At 45.0% G+C, this 17,886-nt stretch overlaps 1 protein-coding gene across 1 annotated transcript; it reads left to right on the top strand.

Moving 5' to 3' along the window:
* Positions 1 to 2,282: 2,282 nt before the first annotated feature.
* On the top strand, positions 2,283 to 17,509 carry htr2cl1 (5-hydroxytryptamine (serotonin) receptor 2C, G protein-coupled-like 1; the record flags this gene model as incomplete). Its single annotated transcript, XM_079215835.1, has 6 exons — positions 2,283 to 2,697; positions 9,735 to 9,935; positions 14,058 to 14,221; positions 14,308 to 14,368; positions 15,862 to 16,088; positions 16,949 to 17,509. The coding sequence occupies 6 exons, from the start codon at positions 2,283 to 2,285 to the stop codon at positions 17,507 to 17,509; spliced, it is 1,629 nt and encodes a 542-aa protein (XP_079071961.1).
* Positions 17,510 to 17,886: the final 377 nt, after the last annotated feature.

Here is a 17,886-nt window from a genome sequence, read left to right as displayed (position 1 = left end):
ACAAAGAAGGATGGAGCAAGTAGGACATGTTCTTCAGAGAACGATTCTATGGTGTAATGGCTCATCCCTGAACCCTCTCAGGAGGTTCTGTTTTATCTTTTCACCTGCCAAGGGCTTCATCTAGAAACCACCCAGAGGGTTCTCTTGAGAACCTTTTCATATTCCAAGGGCTTCATCTAGAAACCACCCAGAGGGTTCTCTTGAGAACCTTTTCATATTCCAAGGGCTTCATCTAGAAACCACCCAGAGGGTTCTTTTGAGAACCTTTTTATGTTCCAATGGCTTTATCTAGAAACCACCCAGAGGGTTCTTTTGAGGACCTTTTTATATACCAAGGGCTTTATCTAGAAACCACCCAGAGGGTTCTTTTGAGGACCTTTTTATATACCAAGGGCTTTATCTAGAACCCACGCAGAGGGTTCTTTTGAGGACCTTTTTATATACCAAGGGCTTTATCTAGAAACCACCCAGAGGGTTCTTTTGAGGACCTTTTTATATACCAAGAGCTTCATCTAGAAACCACCCAGAGGGTTCTCTTGAGAACCTTTTCATATTCCAAGGGCTTCATCTAGAAACCACCCAGAGGGTTCTCTTGAGGACCTTTTTATGTTCCAAGGGCTTCATCTAGAAACCACCCAGAGGGTTCTCTTGAGGACCTTTTCATATTCCAAGGGCTTCATCTAGAAACCACCCAGAGGGTTCTCTTGAGGACCTTTTCATATTCCAAGGGCTTCATCTAGAAACCACACAGGGGGTTCTTTTGAGAACCTTTTTATATTCCAAGGGCTTCATCTAGAAACCACACAGGGGGTTCTTTTGAGAACCTTTTTATGTTCCAATGGCTTTATCTAGAAACCACCCAGAGGGTTCTTTTAAGGACCTTTTTATATTCCAAGGGCTTCATCTAGAACCCACCCAGAGGGTTCTTTTGAGAACCTTTTTATATTCCAAGGGCTTCATCTAGAACCCACCCAGAGGCTGATGTGGTGCAGTGAAGCCGACAACTGTCACGGTTCAGCGCCACACTTTTCTTTAAGTTATTTTCATCCTGTCTGCCTGTCTGTGTACTAACTGTCCTGTCATTTCAGATCCTGCTGCACGCCCCCTTCATCAGTCACTCCCTCCTCGTCAGTCCTCATTCCTTGCACCTGGCCCATCCCTGTCTCACCTGTAGCACATCCCCTCATTAGTCTTCACTACTTAGGTCCCCTCACTTGCACTTGTCCCCTGCCAGATTGTCTTGTGTTTTTGAACCTAGCGCTCCCTGTGTGTTACCTGTTCAGTAAAATACTTATATTCTTTATCTCTGTCTTCCGGAGTCGTGCTTTTGGGTCCTTGTGTAATCGGACCGTTACAACAACAATCATGGTTCACAATCACAGTTTTTGGGTGGTTTGTGGTCTTGGAGGACCTTGGGAAAAACATTTGATCAAAATAGAAGCAAATAGTTCTGGGTAAAACCTCAGGCCTTTAGAAAAAAAAAACCTATTTACCTATTTGGTAAATGGAAGGAAGAAAGGTTTGAAAACAGTCGGGGAGATGCAAGGGGGAAAGATTTTATTGATTTCATCAAAGATTGATTTAATCTGTTGGTTCCTTCACAGATCAACCCGATCATCAACTCCGACCTGAAAGAAGAACGTTGCAACACCTTGGACTTAATCGACCACAGCAGAAAGATGTACAGCTGAATGCATCAAAACTGATCGAAACTCATCTGCAGACAAACCAGTAAAGATCTGGTGCCCGGAGCAGACAGCAGCTATGGATACGTGGAAACCAGTGTTCAGCTCCAAACTAGAAACTCTAAAACTCTCCTTTCCACCAAGAGGTGGATGTGACTGATCCAACTGAGCAACACAGGACATTTTGGGCTCGGCGAACACCTTGAGAAGTCCTTGCAGATGATTTATGGGCAAGAAATGGGAGATTCAAAGCTCAGGGAACAATTTAAGGCTGTTTGCAGCTAGCGAGACTTCATTGGAATACAATATAAACTAAAAAAGAAACACTTGTAGAAGGGTCCTCCAATCCCCTCTCCCACTTTTCCCCATCACTCCCCATCCCCATGTTCCTTCCCTGATCTTTCCCAGTCTGCCAGATCCTTATTAATGATGTAATGTTGTTATTGACAATCCATTTTGGAAGACCCTCTTCGAAACTCTTCAAATAAGTTTCAATCTCCGCCATCTTCCTCCCTCTGCTGGTGAGGAAGTGGAATAAAAACCAGGGGAGGCCTTCAGCCTTTTAAACTTCTAATAGGTTAAGGGTCTCTCTTTGGGATGGGCGGCCCAGAGAGGGCTCTCCTTGGCGGGTTCAGCACAACCACTTCCTCCCTGGAGGTTAGCGGTCGGATGGCTTGGCCGAGCATAAACCCCCTGGACCTCAACCAAACCCTGCCGTGGGGGGTAGGCCTCGGAGGCAGCGGTGGAGGCGCGGCAGCCATGAGCGCCGGTCTGGACAATTTCACCCGGGAGTCCGTCATAAGGGCGACGTTGAAGGAGAAGAACTGGCCGGCGCTGCTCATCCTCGTCATCATCGCGCTGACGATCGGCGGCAACATCCTGGTGATCCTGGCGGTGTCGCTGGAGAAGAAGCTCCAAAACGCCACCAACTTCTTCCTGAGGTCGCTGGCCGTGGCGGACATGCTCGTCGGCATCCTGGTCATGCCGGTCTCCCTCATAAACATCCTCTACGGTGAGTTTTTACTACACACAAAGGTATCTTATTGGCTAACCGATGAATTAGTTCTTTACGGCATCTTACTGTATTCACACATGCTGATGAATCCCCACTGCTGAAGCCTTCTTGCAGGTTTCTACCCCGGATCTCGGGCTCCCAACCGCTCACCTCATCTCACATGAGTCATTATTTCAAAACATTTTGTCAGTGCAGTTGTCAAAATGATTATTACTTCTCCGAGACATTGCACTGTGAAACGGTTCCAGAGCCGGAAGACGCCAACTTCATAATTGCAATATCATAAAAGCGATCAACTGCTCTTCCTGCTTCCAATACCCCTGCCAGGTTTCAGCATGAACGCCCACGTCAGCGTAATAGGATGTCGGGTAGGCTGTTTATTGAATTTCTATTCCAATGTTGAAGTACAAATATTTGATTAAAGAAAAGGCTGTCTCCCTGTAACGTTTGAGCCGAGGTCCCTGCAATAACCTCACAGCGGAGAGGTTACGTTTCTCACTGTGTACCTGGAAATGTCACCATCGCTGAGGAGCTGATAGTCAGTGGCCACATTTGAGCAGATCCAAAGTACTTTGTATTAGTACTTGAGTCCAGTAGTTCAAATCTCACAACAACCTGTGATGTGAGACGTCTGCTCCGTTATCAGCCATGTGGTCGGTCTGTATCTGTCTGAGTAAACTTTGTATTAATTAACCCGAGTTTGGGTGCGAATAGGAGGGGGGATGTGACAGCAACGAAGGACAGATTCAGAAAAGGTCAACATCGTTTCTTTTTATCTTGACAGGCTGAAAATGTCGACTTTACATTGATTCCACCTGTCAGGATTTTCAGATAATTTGATTTTAATGTATTTTCCCGACCGACCGACCTGTACCTTTATGTCCGTGTATCAGTCCATCGTTTTTAAGTGTAATGTTGAGTATGAACTCTCCAGATCTCTCTCACTCTCTCTTATATATATATATATATATGGTATTGAGAATGGACCCCTATTAACTGTTACACCGCTAAAAGGCAAGGTTAGAGCCACAAGAGCAGATGAAGGCCAAAGTTAGAGGCGTCTTTTGTCAACCGATCGTTCAGCCAGGTTGCATTAATTGTCAAGTCTGAGCGCTTGGAGGTCGGTTCTGGCTCGCGTTGGGATCCGGTCGGCCCGAGAGCGTGCCGAAGAAGCCTTTGCTCAAATTGGGTTTGGATCCCGGTGAGCTGTGCACAGCATGTGGGCACGAAACCCGGACAACTCATCTCTGTCTTCTTCCCCACGACAACAGTTCACCTCCCGAGGAGAGCGAAGGGAAGACGGTCCTGTTGACTTACAGCTGATGAAAACCCAACATTTCGTCATTTTACTGATTAAACATGAACAACCCGGTACTTTTATTATTTAGAATTTATGAAAATGTGCTCATCACCAAACTAGTGAAGCTTTTTAAGCGACTATTCTTTAATAAGTCTATTAATACAGCAATAACGAAAAAATACATTTATTCTGAAGATTTTTCGGGGAATTAAATCTGATCCGGTGCATCCAATCACAGAAGTCGCACTGAAAAGTCAGACCATGGCTTTAGGGCGGGGCTTACTGTGATTGACAGGTAGCTTACCAGAGCTGTACACGGCGTCTCTGCGTCTCCCCTACGCAATCCAAACGGTCACTTCCGTTCACTGGTTGCAAAAAAAACAAGATGGCGACGATGGGTGACATCACGATGACTCCGCCCACTTCTCATACACAGAGTCCATGGTCGCAGCATCATGGGGACGTTTTTGGAGCTTGACCCAAACAAGAGATTCAAACGTCTTAATTCCGGCTCCTTTGTATCCTCGGCACGACTCTCGGCTTTGTCGGCTGAATCCCTTCAGGAATACTGAGCAGCGCGGCAACAGATGATTAGTGCTTAACGGGCCGCGGCAACGGTCAACTGACACTCTGCGTCTGTTGTCTGGAGCTGATTGCTCACTGCGGCAATCAATGTTTTGCACAAACACCGACAATAACCTCTGTTCAACGTTGGGCAACGGATGAACACATAAAAGCTGAGGGAGGAAGGAAGGAAGGAAGGAAGGACAGGCAGACAGACAGACAGACAGGCAGGCAGACAGACAGGCAGGCAGACAGGAAGGAAGGAAGGAAGGAAGGAAGGAAGGAAGACAGGCAGACAGGAAGACAGACAGACAGGAAGGTAGGAAGGAAGGAAGGAAGGAAGGAAGACAGGCAGACAGGAAGGAAGGAAGGAAGGAAGACAGACAGGCAGACAGGAAGACAGACAGACAGACAGGAAGGAAGGAAGGAAGGAAGGAAGACAGACAGACAGACAGGAAGACAGACAGATAAACAAACAGGAAGGCAGACAGACAGGCAGGCAGACAGATAAACAAACAGGAAGGCAGACAGACAGACAGACAGACAGACAGACAGATAAACAGACAGGAAGGCAGACAGACAGACAGACAGACAGATAAACAGACAGGAAGGCAGACAGACAGACAGATAAACAAACAGGAAGGCAGACAGACAGACAGACAGATAAACAAACAGGCAGACAGACAGGCAGCGTGTCATGTGTATACAAACCTACAGAGGACAACATCATTCCTCTTGCTAACACATATCCTACAGAGCCTGAATCTGTTTTCCCTCAGACTGCTTTGATCCCCACGGCTGGCTGAGTGATGGACCACACACACACACACACACACAAGCACACACACACACACACACACACACACACACACACACACACACACACACACACGCGCACACACACAGAGAATGTTGTCTCACCATTTAACTTGACAATGATGATGATGATAATGACCATCATGATAGAAGATGATGTGGATGGTGATTTAGCGACTTTTTATCATTATGTACTTGCAGTTGTGTGCGCGCACACACACACACACACACACACACACACACACACACACACACACACACACACACACACACACACACACACACACACACACACACACACAGTTTTTGGCAAATGTTTGAGTTTCCTTAATTGGAATTACCAGAATGACGACTGGATATAATTGATGAAGACTAAGCTTTCAAACTAATACACACACACACACACACACACACACACACACACACACACACACACATCCATTATTATTGCATGGATTGGATGCTTTATGTCTTAATCTTTCTAAAGAGGTGCAGTATTACTCTGTGGCATGATGGGAAGGCACCGAAAATACAATAAAAAAAACTCGGGGAGCGATTGAAGAGTCATTTTTTGATCAGACTCTTGACTTTTGATCATATTTATGCAGAAAATAAATAATAAATATGATTTTTTTTTACCCTAGGGCTGATGAGAGAATCCATCGTTGTCAGTGTAGATGCGCAGAAGGCCGGAGTGCTGCCCCAGATTAAAAAAGTTCAACATTTGGAAAGCTGCAGCTACAAATCTTTGTTTCTTCTGACGTAAATATCCGTCCACGGCCAATAGGTGGCGATGAGGAGGTCCGTCATGTCGGTGCCGGACCACCCAGAGCTTTATGATCCGCCTCGTGGTTTTACGCCACAGCATCGGGGTGAAAGGTCAAACTGAAGGTGGCGGATCCGGCAATGAAGCAGTTGCAAAGTAACGGATTACAGAAACGATATTACTATTATAGGTAACGAAGTAAAGTAACGCAATACACTCAAAATATTGGTAACTACACTACTTTACTAGACCTCAGGAACACGCTTTCCTGCGTTAGCCAAGCCATGTTTACCAGTCCGAAAAGTTCTCTTTTAGCGGCGCGAGAGTCACACGACACTTCCTGCATGAACAGTAGCAACAAGCTGCTAGCTAGCGCTACTGCTGCTGCTGCCCGCGACCCCTCTGCCCAAGTCAGGTGTCGAGCCTGGTCCCGCTATCTTCGGTGGTTTTCGGGGAGCTAGCGGAAGTTAACGAAGAGCTAGCGGAAGTTAACGAAGAGCTAGCGGAAGTTAACGAAGAGCTAGCGGAAGTTAACGAAGAGCTAGCGGAAGTTAGCGGGGAAGTGACGGAGCGCTAGCAGGAGCCCCAGCCGGCTACAGCGGGGAGCTAACGGGGACTCTGGCCGAAGGTAGTAGCGGCTCGTAACCCGACGTTTACGGTAGATTGTTCATGCAGGAAGTGTCGTGTGACTCGCGCGATTATTATTATTGGAAATTATATTAATTAATAATAATACATTATTATTGACAATAAAGTGATGCAAGGGCCATGATGTTTGTCCATGTATCTTTGCAGTTAATTTGGACATTTGCTTAAAAAAATGGAAAGTAAAGTCACTAGTAGTGAAGTTACTTTTCAAATGCAGTAACTAGTAAAGTAATCTAGTTACAATTTTCAGAAGTAACTAGTAACTACTGCTCTCATGTCAGTAGTCAGCTCCTTAAATGATGGTGTTTCTCATATTCCTCTTTGTCGCAGACAAAAATAAATTGCAGTTGATATCTTCCGTGATGAAGATAACGTCTGAGGCAACATTTCACATGCACGTCATTCAGATTCATTCAGCTTTGTTTGCGGGGGGATACAACAACAACAAGTGGTAATTATGAAACACTGATAATATATGAAGTGAGGAACATAAAGACACGCAGAAATCAGCTCCATAAAGTAAACAAATGTCCAAGAAATGTTCATATGCAGGAATAAGATCAGAAGACGGAGAGCTGATAAGAGATGACGGAATGAAGAGCAGCAGAGAGGGAGATGAGATCTTAGAGACTCAATTAGGACGGGAGGAGATCACACACACACACACACACACACACACACACACACACACACACACACACACACACACACAGACAGCCTAAAAGTATACGACCTTCAGGGCCAACTCAATCAAAGTTATCTCTCTGCATGAGGTTCAAAATTGGAAACACACTCACTGATAAAACACACACGTACAAAAAGCACACACACACACACACACACACACACGATCGATGGCGGACTTCTTCCCGCAGACTTGGGTTTTTTCACGAGACGTTTCATTTGTGCTTTAATGAATTGGAAAGAGAGCTGAGAGGGACTGTAATACGATGGAGATCATGAACGCTGCTCTCTTTTTATTTAGGGCAACTCAAACATACGAGAACAGTTTAAAGCGATAGGCAATGTATTGTTTTGCTTTAGCTTATCGTGATAAAGTCCACGTTTGTTTCACGATGTAACGGCTGTAGAATAATGACCCGGTCCTGGTTTCCATTGGTTCCCTGTGCCTGATTAGAAAAGAGGTAAAAATGTCCATAATAATATTGAAACTAATGAATAGACTGTAGAAAAGACTTGAGAGCTCCTCTGCTGCATTTCAGCACCTTGGACAGCGCTCTGTATATTTGTGTTTTGGAGGAAAATAACAGACAAATTAGTCAAGGGGTGGAGACCTGTCAATCACAGTAAGCCCCGCCCCTAAAGCGTAGCCTACTTTATGGTCTGTTTGATTCTAAAGGACCATAATGTATGATGTAATAAAAAAGATTTGAAAGTAGAGATTGAGGTTTACTGAGGGAATAAATCAAGAGAGAAGTAGAGTCATTTGTATAGACTTCTATACAACCAGAGGAGTCTCCCACTGGTGGACACTAGAGAGAATGCAGCTTCAACACAAGAAGCATAGACTTCTATACAACCAGAGGAGTCACCCCCTGGTGGACACTAGAGAGAATGCAGCTTCAACACAAGAAGCATAGACTTCTATACAACCAGAGGAGTCGCCCCCTGGTGGTCAGTAGAGAGAATGCAGCGTTAACACATGAAGCATATACTTCTATACAACCAGAGGAGTCGCCCCCTGGTGGACACTAGAGAGAATGCAGCTTCAACACAAGAAGCATAGACTTCTATACAACCAGAGGAGTCGCCCCCTGGTGGTCAGGAGAGAGAACGCAGCTTTAACACATGAAGCATATACTTCTATACAACCAGAGGAGTCGCCCCCTGGTGGACACTAGAGAGAATGCAGCTTCAACACAAGAAGCATAGACTTCTATACAACCAGAGGAGTCGCCCCCTGGTGGTCAGTAGAGAGAATGCAGCTTTAACACATGAAGCAAATACTTCTATACAACCAGAGGAGTCGCCCCCTGGTGGTCAGGAGAGAGCGGATAAGCAGGTGTAATGTTGAGCCATGATAAATGTAGTACTTTCTTTTTTAAGCACACATTACGTCCTCGGTTGAAAAGATGACTCGTCCCCGTGTGGGCGCCGTGTTGTGAACACCAACCTGTCACATCGATCTTTATCGCTGTCATCGGCCTTTCTTTCATCCTTTCTTCACACACACCTCCACATAACCACGATCACATCTATAATCTGTAAACATATAGATCATCTAAACCAGAGGAAGTAATTACCTGTTCCCTCCAGCAAACACATTCATCTCATGATGCTGGTCGAGGCGGTCGAGAGCAGAACGTGAACACGTGAATGCTGCAGTCACAGCGTTGCTCCTGGGAGGCGGGACTTTGATGCATCTTCATCCCACTCAGGATTCAGCTCCAACACGTCTTCATCACTGCTTTCTAACGCCGCCGTGTCTGATCAGCAATGTAACGTCATCTTCTTTCCTCCTCCTCCTCCTCCTCCTCCTTCTCTTCCTCCTCTTCATCTTCCCTTCTCCTCTCTCCCCTCCTCTTCCTCCCTCCTCCTCCTCCTCTCCCTCCTTCTCCTCCTCTCCCTCTTCCTCCTCCTCCTCCTCCTCTTGTCTCTCCTCCTCTCCCTCCTCCTCCTCCTCTTCCCCCTCTCCTCTTCGCCCTCTCCCTCTCCCTCCTCTTGTCCCTCCTCTTCCTCCCCCTCCTCCTCTCTCTCCCCTCCTCTTCCTCCCTCTTCTCCTCTTCCTCTTCCCTTCTCCTCCATCTTCCTCTCCCTCCTCCTCCGCCTCTTCCTCTTCCCTTCTCCTCCTCCTCCTCCTCCTCCTCTTCCTCTTCCCTTCTCCTCCTCCTCCTCCTCCTCCTCCTCCTCCTCTTCCTCTTCCCTTCTCCTCCTCCTCCTCCTCCTCTTCCTCCTCCCTTCTCCCCCCCCCCCTCACAGACTACGCCTGGCCCCTCCCCAGCGCCTTGTGTCCCATCTGGATCTACCTGGACGTCCTGTTCTCCACGGCCTCCATCATGCACCTGTGTGCCATCTCTCTGGACCGGTACGTCGCCATCCGCAACCCCATCGAGCACAGCCGCTTCAACTCCAGGACCAAGGCCATGATGAAGATCGCCGCCGTGTGGACCATCTCCATAGGTCAGAGCGCCGGTCTATTAATGAGCACGTTTCAATCCAAAGAAAAGGAATTACAGTGACGAGCATAATCAGCTGGATGGCCGGGCTTGCTGCCAAGAGGGAGAAAAGTATTGATTTGGAGGACAACCTCTACTATTTTATTTCTTTATGGTAATTAACAAAGAAAACAGCCAATCAACTGATTAAAAGAGAGAAATAACTTGATTGTTACTCTGTTACTCGCCTTAAAGGGTCAGTTCACCCAAAACACGTCACATTTGTCTTTCACCTCTTTTGGGGTGGAGCCGTGCAGATGGTGTTGCTTTAATTTAAACATGTCTCCTAAAGCAACGATGCTTCCATACCGCGAAATGCGTTCCCCCTGCAACGAAATTCACAATGCAGTCTTTTTGTATAGGAATTTCTAGAATTTCTAGCAATTTCTAGCAACATTTGAGTTTTTAATAAACTTCTTTTAATTAGTTAAATGAGACGCTCCTTTCCTTCTACTGACGACTTCATCGCTCCTCGCTGTTAGTTTACGTCAATTAGTGTTGAGGAGGGGGAGAAAGAGGGAGGAGGAGGAGGAGAAGGGAAGAGGATGAGGAGGAGGAGAAGGGGGAGGAAGAGGAGGAGAAGGGGGAAGAGGAGGGAGAGGAGGAGGAGGGAGAGGATGAGAGGGGGGAAGAAGAGGGAGAGGAGGAGGAGGGGGGAAGAGGAGGAGAAGGAGGAGGGAGATGGAGAGGAGGGGAGAGGAGAAGGGAAGAAGAAGAGGAGAAGGAGGAGGGAGAGGAGAAGGAGAAGGAGGAAGAGGAGGGGAGGGAGAGGGGGAGGAAGAGGAGGAGAAGGGGGAAGTGTGTTTTTTTTAGGAATTAATGCTATAACAGGTTTTGTTTGTGCTATTTTTAAACTGCAGTTCTTCAATGTTTTTAGCGCCACATACAACAACTCCATGTACCTCCATTGCTTTCAGTTGCAGGACAGGTAAGCACCGGTCCCTGCACACCTGCTGACTTCCCTGAAACCCCGGCAGCGTCGGCCGCTTGTTGACGCTCAAAGCGCTCGCATGTGATTTGCATCTCGTCTGTAAAATCACAGCGAAGGCAAATGAATGAATCACGTCGCCTGGGGAAGGAATGATGGATCGTCGTGGAATTACAGACGTTTTTTAATCATATCTGTTAAAGGAACAGTGTCATGACTGTGCGTTCAATGGCGTGTGATCACGTGAAACTAAGAAACACAATGAGTTTGTTGTGTGTGTGTGTGTGTGTGTGTGTGTGTGTTCTTCAGGGATCAGATTACTTTTTAAACTTTCCTCTCAGACCTCCCTCTGTCTGTCCGACCTCCGGCTCCCGTTGATGCTGTTTCGTGCCCTTTTAGACCCAGGAGGGCTTCCACACACACACACACACACACACACACACACACACACACACACACACACACACACACACACACGCTCCATGTTCAGTCCCTGCATCACCACATGAACCCCTCTGTGATACAGTAGGTTTAATAGAAGTGAACTCGCTTGACTGAAGATTTACATGAGGGAATTTTCTTTTGAAATTAGCGATTTTTCTCTGTTAAAAAAGGTGAAATTATTAAAATGACTCGTTAGGATGGACAATGGACATTTTTCTGAATGGTGCCTTTAAAACCCCTTGAAAACTGTGGACCTCATATGGCTCTATGGCAGATATTGCTATAAACACTGTATAATTCACATCTTCATTTACTCATAACCAGTAACATATGGACTGATATTTACACAGCTGAACAGACATCTCACATGTACTCTTTCATTATAACACCAACATTATAAAAACAGCCCTAGTGGTTGCAGAGATGCACCCTTTTTAGTTTGGCTATGACATTTTCGAGCAGAGGCCTAAAAACAGGTGCTTTTTAAAAAAGTTAATCGCAGGACAAAATTGAAAAATAGCCAAAAATCCAGTAGTATCCCCTTTTAGAAACCACCCTATAGGTGGAATTCATTTAAATATGAAGCTTGTTGCATCAGATTAGCCAGAGCTGACTTCTTGTGTTGAATGTTTATTTTTAAGTTGGATCTTCTAAACTGTACACACTTAAAAAGAAAGATGAAGAAGAGAATGTATAGTTGCAAAAAGCCAGTTTGCATTCTAATTGCATGAGTTTCATTCATTAGATCAGATGAGTAAGAGGTCAATAGGTCAAGCTGATAGTAACGTGTACCGCCCTCTGCTGGCCAACGAGACAAACTACTTCTAGCTGTCTTTAGACTTACAGGCTGTACCTTTTAAAGATGAACCGGTCGGTGCCAGCCGGGGTACGATTATAACTGGAAATGTGCAGCGTTTCTTTCCGCTAAAAAAGTGCATCCAAGGCTCTGAGGTGTTTTCCATTCTCTCCATCGGCTGGTGAGAGCTTCCACATTGCATGACGACTTCCTGAAGGAGATGATTGACACCTGCAGACACCGCCGGCGGAGGAAATCACTGTGTGTGTTCCTGCTGCCGTTTCCTTGACCCGTCGATGTGTGTGTGTGTGTGTGTGTGTGTGTGTGTGTGTGTGTGTCCATCCAGCCATGAATCAGTCATAAAGGTTGTGGGTTGGTTTTCAGCGTTTAGAGTGTAGAAGTTCATTACTGGTTTAAGACAGTTTATTACTTTTGCTACTGGTTTAATGAATTTTAATATTGGTTTAAGTCAATTTGTTAGTGGTTTAAAACAGTTCAATACTGGTTTAAGGCAATTTGTTACTTGTTATAGAGAGTTTATTACTGGTAAGGCAGTTTAATATTGGTTTAAGTCAGTCTACTACTGGTTTAGGCAGTTAACTACTGGTTTAAGGCAGTTTAATACTGGTTTAAGTCAGTGTACTACTGGTTTAGGCAGTTTAATACTGGTTTAAGTCAGTCTACTACTGGTTTAGGCAGTTTACTACTGGTTTAAGTCAGTCTACTACTGGTTTAGGCAGTTAACTACTGGTTTAAGTCAGTATACTACTGGTTTTAGTCAGTGTACTACTGGTTTAGGCAGTTTAATACTGTTTTAAGTCAGTTTACTGCTGGTTTAAGTCAGTTTACTACTGCTTTAAGGCAGTTTAATACTGGTTTAAGGCAGTTTCCTACTGATTTAAATCTGTTTACTACTAGTTTAAGTCAGTGTACTACTGGTTTAGGCAGTTTAATACTGGTTTAAGGCAGTTTACTACTGGTTTAAGTCAGTATACTACTGGTTTAAGTCAGTGTACTACTGGTTTAAGTCAGTTTACTACTGCTTTAAGGCAGTTTAATACTGGTTTAAGGCAGTTTCCTACTGATTTAAATCTGTTTACTACTAGTTTAAGTCAGTGTACTACTGGTTTAGGCAGTTTAATACTGGTTTAGGCAGTTTAATACTGGTTTAAGTCAGTTTACTACTGGTTTTAGTCAGTGTACTACTGGTTTAGGCAGTTTAATACTGGTTTAAGTCAGTTTACTGCTGGTTTAAGTCAGTTTACTACTGCTTTAAGGCAGTTTAATACTGGTTTAAGTCAGTGTACTACTGGTTTAGGCAGTTTAATACTGGTTTAAGTCAGTTTACTACTGGTTTAAGTCAGTTTACTACTGCTTTAAGGCAGTTTAATACTGGTTTAAGGCAGTTTCCTACTGATTTAAATCTGTTTACTACTGGTTTAAGTCAGTGTACTACTGCTTTAGGCAGTTTAATACTGGTTTAAGTCAGTTTACAACTGGTTTAGGCAGTTTACTACTGGTTTAAGGCGGTTCAAGGAAGTTTATTATTGATTTAAGATGGTCTTGTACTGGTTTAAGGCAGCAAACTGCATAATAATTAGAGTGCCCAGTTGCAGCTGCATGCTCGATGACCTCTCGTGTTTGCGGTGACTCACACTTTCCCAAACTGCCTGCTGACTCCTCCCTCGTTGCTTTTAATTGGCTAGTAGGTTCCGCTATTGATAACCCAGATGAGTGCATCTACTACTTCATTGATATGCCATTACTGATATGTTCTACCTCGTATTTACCCGACGATTGCCTCCACGTCTTTGCCCCGTTACTATATGACATATTAGTATTCTTTTTCAAAAGACAAGTTCTCAACAAATTAATCAGACATGACCATGTATTCCCTGTCGCCCACTTTCTCTCTGCAGGCGTGTCGATGCCGATCCCCGTGATCGGCCTCCACAACGAGGACAAGGTCTTCGTCAACGGCAGCTGCGTCCTCAACGAGGAGCGCTTCATGCTGATTGGCTCGTTCGTGGCCTTCTTCATCCCGCTGGTCATCATGGTGGTGTCGTACTGCCTCACCATACAGGTAGTCGTGCGCTCCAAACACTTTGTGTCCTTCACAATCCTCTCCCTCGATTTCTTCTTCTTCATCCTCCTCCTCCTCCTCTCCAGGTGCTCCAGAGGCAGGCCACCGTCTTCCTGTGCGAGGCGAAGAGTTCCCAGCAGCCTTTGCACACACCAGCAATGACGAACACATTGCTGCCTCCACCCAGCACCTTCCACATTCCTCAGATCACCACTCTCGCTCCTTCAGACTCACAAGGTAGGGCAAAAAGAGCTGCTGAAATCTGGTTTATTTTTAGAGCAATAAATCACATTATAATATTTTTAATAAAGGAATTTAAAGTCCTAACCTTCAGCAATTTGTGTTATTATTGTCAAGAGATGAAACAGCTGTTGACTGAAGTTGTTATGGCTCTGATGTGCCAGATGCTGGTATTGTTTTCCCTTCGTGGAGATTTTAATCACACCACAAGCCTTAAAAATCCCCAAATTAAACCACTTAGAAGCAGATTTGCTGTTTGTGTTTATTCACTGTTGAGGCGTTGCTGCATATTGTCATTCATATTAATAATGAAAAATGGCTTCCACCACGGCCCAGCACCGACAGGACGCCTGTAAATAGATCATATCAGCTAATTCACCAGCTCTGGGTTCTGCATATAAATAGGAGAAGAACGGACATCAAACTGTTTTTCGTGGTCATTTGACTCGCATGTGAAGATGATTGTTACTTAGCTAGTAGTTATAGTAAAGTAAAGTGTTGTTGCAGCTCTCTGAAGGCGGACGGCTGGCTAGTTAGCTAAGTATGCTAACGTTAGCGTGTCCTTCTGCAGAACGGTGGAGTCAGCTAATCATTGCTAACCGGCTAGCTGTTCGCTAGTTAGCTTATTCCACCATGCGTTAATGCTACTCCAAACAAAGTTGACTCATCTGGTGATATCGAGGTGATTTCTAAGTGTGAATGAAGCATTACGTTGTTAAATTTAACTCATTTCCTCTGTCTGTCTTCCGTAAATCTGTTTGGTTTATACGGACAGCTAGCCCGCTACAACGGTACAGATCAAAATGGCTGCCGCTGCTTTATTGCACAATGAGTACTTTTACTTTTCTTCTACTGCATTTTGACATTTAAATTTAAAAAAATCATAATTTACTAACACTTTATAAATTATCTTATTAATCATATATACATCCTTAATGATAATAATAATAATAATAATAATAATAATAATAATAATTCAAACTTTTATAGGTACACAAAGACGGTTAATACTTAATTTACAAATCAGGAAAGTATGAAAACCCATTCATGAAATGCATAATAGTTAAGCCTATTAATCAAGAACAAAACATGTGATTGAAAACTGTGATTATGAATTGCATACTAATGACTTACTAATGAGTGTTAATGTTGGAACAATGCTTTATAAATGATGAATTAAGTGTTTCTGCTTTACTAATGCTAAATAAATGCTAATGCTAATGTGTGGTTATTATAAAGTGCGACCAAAAATCGTAGTGGATACAGTTTTTTCTTTATTGTGCGACAACATTTGTTTTTCCACAAACCACTCATTTGGTGATAACCCTTCTTGCCCCCCCCCCCCCCCCCCCCCCCCCACACACACACACACACACACACACACACACACACACACACAGAGTTAAAGCCCCCGCCCCCCCGCAGCAGACGAAACACCTTGAGCTGTCTGAAAGGAGCCGAGCTGCTCAGCACCTCCACGGCGGACGGCATCAGCATCATCCCCGGCTCGGAGGTGCCGTCTCAGCTCAGCTCGCCGGCCGCGGGGCACGGGCGTAGCGACACGTCGGGTTGCCACGGGCGACGGGGCATGATGCAGGCCATAAAGAACGAGCGGCGGGCCTCCAAGGTGAGCGCAGAGACTTCATGTTTCAGATATGTGACGTAATAGTGGCGAGGTTTTTATTTTTTATTTCTCTGTAAAATGTAGCTGGAAAAGACACACAGCAACCACAAAAGTGATGCACAAGGACAGCAAATAAACATAACACGACTACAAAGACACACAAAAACCACAAACAGACACACAAAACAACTACGAACAGACAAATTAACGACAAATAGATATAAAACAACCAGAAAAATACCTCAAAGAGACATGAAATGGCTACGAAGAGACAAACAAAACTCAAATAGACAAAAACAGACCACGAACAGACACACAAAACAACTACAAACAGACAAAATGATGACAAAGAGATATAAAACAACTACAAAGAGCCCAAAAAGACTTCAAAGAGACATGAAATGGCTATGAAGAGACAAAAAAACTAACACAAAGACACAAATAGACACACAAAACAACTACAAACAGACAAAATGATGACAAAGAGACATAAAAAGACCTCAAAGAGACACATAACAAACTACAAAGAGACAAAAAACTAACACAAAGAGACACACACAACAGCTACAAAGAGACACAAAGAGGCAGAAAAAGACCAGAAAGTAACTTAACAGAAACAAAATGACTACAAAGAGACAATGAAACGCTACATTATGTATATATATATATATATATATATATATATATATATATATATATATATATATATTCTATCTGTTTTGTTACCTCATAAGATAGTCAGACCTAGATATTCTGTGCTCTTCTGTGTCCTGACGTTAATACTTAAGAGCCAACATTTAAAGCTCTGTCTTGGTCTTTTTTTCATTCGTTTCTCTTCCCATGTTTCCTCTCTCACATCTCAGGTCCTGGGAATCGTCTTCTTCCTCTTCCTCATCATGTGGTGTCCCTTCTTCATCACCAACGTCACCTTCGTCCTGTGCCGGGGTTCCTGCAACGAGTCGCTGCTCAACGACCTGCTGAACGTGTTCGTGTGGGTGGGCTACATCTCCTCGGGGGTCAACCCGCTGGTCTACACGCTCTTCAACAAGACCTACCGCAGGGCCTTCTCCAGCTACATCCGGTGCCGCTACAAAGTCGGGGCCAACGCGGCCGGACAGAGTTGCCGGACCCTCCTGGTCCCGCCGCCGTGCTCGTCGCACGCCGTGACCCCGCTCCTGACGGGCGGCCACGGCAAGGCGGGCGTGGACCGCAACAGCAACTGCCGCAACGGCGGCAGGGGGGACAACGGGAGGCTGACGGTCGACCCGGAGGACGCCACGGACGACGAGACGCAAGTCGGAATAGTGTCGCAGAGCCTCTCCGACTGCCTCACCGCCGGCGCGCTGTCGGAGACGGAGGCGGAGCAGGAGCTGTCGCTCATCAGCTACAGCCCCGCCTCCAGAGAACACACCAGCAGCGTGTGATCGCGCGCTCTCTCTTTTTTGTCGTCGTTTGTTGTTGTCGTTAGACGTTTCTCTTTTATTACATTTTTTTGTAACCCGCAGACGCCGGGCGACGAGCAACGAGCAACGAGCTGGGATTCTGGGTGCTTTTATTGTGAAAGGACTAGTTTCGGTTGAGCAGCCTTATCCCCAAACTGAAGTGCTCACGGCAGAGAAATCTGATTAAAAGTTAACCTCTAAGGTGTGAAAGATCTGGAATGAAAGCCAACATTTTCAGACGTGTTTTGTTTTCTAGTTGCCGTCTGAATGTTGGTTTGTTGTTTCGGGGCGAAAGCGTTTGTTAAAACGTGGCGAACTTCACGGTGACGAAGGTGGGATGAAGACGATGAGCAGCAGCA

The sequence above is a fragment of the Taurulus bubalis genome (assembly GCF_910589615.1).
Source record: "Taurulus bubalis genome assembly, chromosome: 3".
Lineage (NCBI taxonomy): Eukaryota > Metazoa > Chordata > Actinopteri > Perciformes > Cottidae > Taurulus > Taurulus bubalis.
The sequence above is the reverse complement of the archived record's forward strand: the minus strand, read 5'-3'. Positions and strand labels throughout refer to the sequence as shown.